This window comes from Cariama cristata, unplaced genomic scaffold (assembly GCF_000690535.1).
Source record: "Cariama cristata isolate BGI_N322 unplaced genomic scaffold, ASM69053v1 scaffold16183, whole genome shotgun sequence".
Classification (NCBI taxonomy): Eukaryota; Metazoa; Chordata; class Aves; order Cariamiformes; family Cariamidae; genus Cariama; species Cariama cristata.
Window position 1 is genome coordinate 113,860 of NW_009606897.1, and position 5,978 is coordinate 119,837.

The 5,978-nt window shown below is 40.2% G+C and overlaps 1 protein-coding gene across 1 annotated transcript in view; it reads right to left on the reverse strand.

The window, feature by feature from the left end:
* The window catches only part of SEMA3C (sema domain, immunoglobulin domain (Ig), short basic domain, secreted, (semaphorin) 3C), a gene marked incomplete at its 3' end in the record, with an annotated part of 114,835 nt that extends 112,362 nt beyond the window's left edge, over positions 1-2,473 (reverse strand). Inside the window, exon 1 of the mRNA XM_009696536.1 lies at positions 2,369-2,473. Within this exon, the coding sequence (XP_009694838.1) occupies positions 2,369-2,471 (103 nt within the window). The remainder of the gene's footprint in view (positions 1-2,368) is intronic.
* Positions 2,474-5,978: the final 3,505 nt, after the last annotated feature.

Genomic DNA, 5,978 nt, shown 5'->3' on the forward strand with positions numbered 1-5,978 from the left:
AAGAGTGTGTTATCACACTTGGCTAGAGAACAATACAAAGTTTCACCTTTTTCTTTTATATCAGTACTCATGTAAATAAATGAAGATTTATAGAACAGAAGTTCATACTACAGGAGGGACCATTACCTTGTTATACACCTGCAAACTCTTTTCACATAATGAAAGCTGTTTCTTACCATCTGGAAATCAGGCTTAAAAATAAAATTACTGGTTTCATATTATACAAAAAGCTCAGCCTTTTATTTCAGACATTACTTGTCATATTGTAAAATGCGTGATTAATTTCTTACTTTTATGACTTTGAAAGACCCATTAAAAATCAAGGACTTCAAAATGTAACTTTTTTTTCAAAGGTTGAATGTTGAACATAAGTATTAGAGAAAGTAAAATGTCCATTTTAAGATAATGAAATAGTATTGCAAGGCTCTGGTGACACTTACTTTGCCCTAATTTTCACTGAGGATAGAGACTCAGTTTTACCTATGCAAAGCATTGCTTTAAAAAAAATCAAGGAGAGGACACAGGACATGCGACTGCTGTAGATGATATTGCAGAAGCGAGCTGTAATGGAGGCAGCCCAGCAGGGTTACAGTCAGGTCCCCAGGGCCAGCACAGGGTGGCAGAGCTCTTGGGCCCAAGAATGTCACCAAAGGGGTCACTGTGACATGAAGCTGTCATAACCCCTTCTAAAGGAAGGGGGACAACCTCCTTTCAGAGAGGGACAGAGAAACTAAGGTTTCAATTCACCCAGTCATTATTTTTTCTAAATCCCTAGGTTTGGGGGTTTTTTGCTCTACGGGTGGTTCTGTGTTTCAGACTTGCAGGATACCTGTGATGAACCAAGGAAGAAAACACAAATCTCTTGAGTCCAGGCTAAAACCATTTGCCCCTCATGATGATTCTTTCCCATTCACAAGGCTGAGTACCACAAAACCTGAACACTTCCTACTTCATGCTCATACCAGAGATCAGGGGAAGCCTAGATTACTTCCAGGGCCACCATGGACACATTGTGGAAAACTCAATCAGCCTGTTCTGCCTAACTGTGACAAACCTGCAGGTGTGACACACAGCCACAGCCAAACTTGCTTCTGTGTTGAGTTGTGCTGATTCAGTACCATCTACATTAAGTCAGTGTTACTTAAGCAAGAAAATTCCCACCTACTTCTTCATTTGGCAGTTCCCTCTTGGAATGCAATCTCTACTACTGCTTTTACTGGAACCATGCCATTTTGCACCTATTAGGTATTGCACTCATAAGTTTAGGGCCCTATACTCTACTATAGACAATATCTTGTAATTGTTGAGTCTGCTGGTTGGTATTTGTGGAAGGTCTAACTTGGTAGGTGTCCTTCCAGATGTCTTTCAGAGTCAAGAGTACATAGTTATGATCATCGTGGTGAACAGCAGTTTGAGATACTTACTAACTATTACTATTTTTAAAGTGATTCTTTAAAGACTATTCAGAGCACACAGAATAAATATTCCCATGGGAGAACATAGCAGTTGCAGGGCATCCCTGCACTTGTGAACCATACAAACCACCCTAATACAGACAGTATCGGCGCAGGGAATAGCAAGCCCTCATGCCTCAAAGACAATTGCAGAGAAGGCAGAGGCAGAAGAAAGTCAATTCCCCTATAGTTAGTGACACAAAATTTCTGCTCAAATTTAACAGAAACAGTAAGCCTGAAGAACACACACATTCTGAACTGGTGGCTAAAAATCAGCATTTAAGACAGCGATTAGTACTAGAAGAATAAGCTACCTTACTACTAAAGTAATACTGGGGTAATTGCAGCAATAAGGTACTGCTCATCACTTCAGAAGTAAACGCTCCCTTCTTTCAAAAATAAGAATTTTGATTGCTTGTTTATAGTATGTAGGCATTAGTGATTGCTGCATGCTCTGTACATCCAACACATTGTACAAAGTGCACAAGGAATAATATTTTGTCAAAGGACTCCGTTGCTAGCTACCTTGGCAAACTTTCAGGCAGCCTGATTTTCAGAGTATAAAGTGTCTCATTTGGGCACTGAATGAAAGCAACCCAAATCATTAGTAACTTCCACTACATGCCACGTGCCATCATCTTTCCCAAATAAAACTAAGGATAAGAAATAAAACCTTTAGTTGTTGGTAAGCCATAATAACTCAAAATAAAGAGAAAGCATTACGTACTTATAGCTATAGTGGCAATGAATTTCAGGTAAAAATCAAATTTAGGCTGACAGGTACCTCAGCAACACAAACCAAAAATAAAATTGTGGACACAGATCAAAAAGCAATTTCTACTCAGTTATTGAATTTAAGGGGAAGAAGAAAATGTTCAATCATAACATTTACTTAAGAATGTTTATCTTCTTACCATTGAATGTTAAAAACACTCTTGCTTGAGGCTGGGAAGATCCTTTTGCGCTGCTAGAGTAAATAAATATCCCAATCAACACGTGCAGTGCAAGAAATGCCATCTCTTCAGATTTGCAACTTAATATCCAAGAAACAAAACCTGAAAGACAGAGATACCACATTACTGTTGTTACACAATTTTGTGGAGCAAAAACAACACTACAGAAAGATCTGTGTTAGAAAGCTCTCCCAGCTGAAGCCATAATATACAATAATGTGAAGGAAGTACAGCACTTCTAGTTTTTTTTTGTGTATCTGAAAATGGTTTTCCCAAGCAGTCTTCTGTGCTGGCACAAAAGGAGCTCTCTGCCTGTTAGCCAAAACTCAGGCTCTGTTGGTTCATACTAACAGGCAGATTACAGCATTAGATTCAGTTTATTTAAATAAGGACAATTCCACCTGCTGGAAAAATAATTATACCAAATGTCAAGGCAGAGCAAAGCAAGGACAGGAGATAAAGTTTCATGAATAAAAAGCTGGTTGATATTTTTAGATGTGTCTCCTTACTTTACATCATATTTGATATCTCTCTCCTGTTTGGTGGCGAGGGGGCAGGTTTGGGTTGTTGGTTGGTTGTTTTTTTTCTTTTAACATTTGTAATCAAAGTTGCTTGGAAATGAGCTTTAAATTTTAGTGAGTTCTCTAATAGCCCTCTAGATCTTCTTTTAAGAAGAAATCCTGACTATACACGTCACTAATTTCAAAACCATTGAAACCAAAAGTATTTCCACATGCTTGAAACTGTTAGTCAACGTTTGTTTTTTGGGCTAGCTCCTTTCGGGATACTTACCTGCTCTCGCAGCTTTCTACAGAGCACTAAGAATACCCAGTGTTGGACAGTGCATTACACTTGATACTTCTGCTACTCCTCCTACACATCTGCTGACATTCATTTTATAGGGTTTAGCTGATGAGAAGACTGAGCTCCTCAGAGAATCAGAAAACACCCCAAAACAAACCTGCATCTTTTCTGCACAGGAAGGGCTTGAGCTTAGTGGAGTCAGTGGCACTTTCTATCAATTCCAATGGACTTTGGAGCAGACCCATAAAACCCAGCAGACATTAGAAGCAGAATATTGCACATCTATAATGCTGCTAAACTGCATCTCTCCAAAACTGTGAAGTCCAAATTTCATTTCACCTATGAAAACAACTTTGTTCGTCAGCTCAGCTGCAAAAGTGAGACTAAAATACACCCTCATTTGAGGCTCATTCTACTTCCCTGCTTAGATTTTTTTTTTTTCCTTTTCGGGTTTAGACACCATTTATGGGTTAAACCAGTGATATATTTGATTCTATGGTAACTGGTAGCACTTTGAAGGATACGACCCCTTCAGCTAGAAGATAGCATTAAAGGCTATACATTTATTTCATGAAGAGTTTTGTTGCATGTGCAATCATCTTACACTTCTGTACTTCAGCTCTGCTCTAGCACTTCAGTCCCTCCAGTGGAAGCCCGTATTTCTACATGCTTGTTCATTCGGTCCCTCGGACATTCACACCTGTCCTAAAAGAACCGGCTGTAACCACCACAGCATGGCAGGAATCAGCTGTCAGGCAGGGATGACTTTAGGTCAACACCAATTTGGGCTGGATCCACACCACTGACTTAGTGGTAAAAGCCCCATATCTCATTACTACCTCTGTCATTCCCGACCCACTGACTGTAAATCGTTTTGAAAGGCTTCTCTCTGCATGAGAACTTCATATTAAGTTGGGAGTGGGATGGAGGGAGCGCACAGCTCTGTAGCCCACACTCTCAACTCTCCTTCACAATTTGCTCTGCAGTACTGACAAATGCATGAAGATCGAGTAATGCTACAACTCTGCTAATTGACAAAAACATCAGTGTCAGAAATTTGCCAGCTACAGATCTGGCCTACAGGAGAAATATATCCATTCTGGCCCAGTTCCAAATTATCTCTAAGGGTCTGTTAACTAATGAAGCGATAGTTGCAGAGTTTTCGCCAAGAATAATTTTTAAACAGGCTGCATGAACTCTAGTATTAATGCTGCTTTGTGGGCTTTAAATTTAAAACCTTGTGACCAGCCCATGGGATATGCTTTAACGTACCCCTCTTCTAAGAGAGAAATGCCATTAAATCCTGATAAAATTTCTTTGTCAGGCCAAAACAAATAGCCAATCATACAGAACATGTGATTTAACAGATGCAATGGGATTAGTATTTTACAGTAGTAGCACTATGCTTTCTTTGCACTAGAGATAAAAAGTCAAAGAGGAACAAGTGTGTGGCTTTCTCTCTTCCTTTAAACGATATTGTAGGAAATAATAATAATAAAAAAACCCTTTCAGCACTAAAAATTTCCCTCCCACTCTCATGCCTCCTGCCAATTCTAGTGCAGTTACAGGAGTGAAACATTGCTACATTTCACTGCTCAAACTGCAGATCTTCACCATTAACACAGAAATTCAGGCAAATACAAGATTCAAATTCCGAGCTGCATGGTTCCTACCCAGCTCTTAGACACGTAAGTAATAAATGCATACGGTGCCAAAAAGGTACCTCAGGGTGTCTGACGTGTTACCTAATGGAAATGGGTTTAATTTCAGAGATTTACATACCTGGTAACTGAACACAAAATCATTGCAGGTTTGACTCTCAGTTTGGGCTTTTATCGCAGTTCTGAATTTATCTCAGTAAGTCATGATACTATATTCAGCATGTCCTGTGCACATGATCTCTGCTGACAACCCACAGACATAAAACCTTGCAAGTACTTTCAAAGAATCTTTTAGGACAGACAAAAAGCAACGTCTAATTACATTTCCGCTCTTATACCCTATTCTAACTGTAAACAAACTGGCAAACCACTACTAAAGTAAAGTGGTGAAGTTTTCCTGCCACGGAGGTCGCTTTCAGCATGCTATATTGCTTTTGGAGAGTATTATATAGCTTTGCTGTGAAGTGCTGTGCAGGTGTCATCCGCTACAGGCTGAGTCCTACCCTTAAATCCTGTAAGGAAAATCATTCAGCAGAAGAAAGGAAAGAAAGAGAAGGGAAAAAAAACCCCGCCAAATGCAGACTATGCTAATCTCGAAAATATTGCTTTAATTATCTGTGAACCGCAGGAAAATTCGACCATCAAACACATTTCACATCTATTACAGCAAAGAAAGAGAACTTTCAATTATGCTTACCCAGCTATTGGAGGAACCAGTAATACAGATTTCTATCTGGTTTCTATCAGTTTATGGATTCCACTCCTGCTACAAGAACATTTTAATTCCAAACCTGGCTCATTGTGAGGGGAAAAAAAAATAAAGTCAAGTCTCTCTTCCCGGTGGTTGCAAAGGTACTCGCGGTTCCTTTGTAAAATAATCCTTATAGCTGGACTCCTAAGGCACCAGGAGCGCTTCTCCCCAGCCCTCAGTTAAGCACCTAGGAGTGAATGGAAAGTGGCCGGGCGGTGACGGCGAAGGCTTTGGTTTCCAGTTACAGGCGCTGCCCTGCCCTCGCCGCCGCGCTAGCGAGGCGAGGCACCGCGGCCTCCGGTGCATCATTAGCTGCGCAAATAGGGGCTGGAGCTCATAAATAATGGCGAGGCCA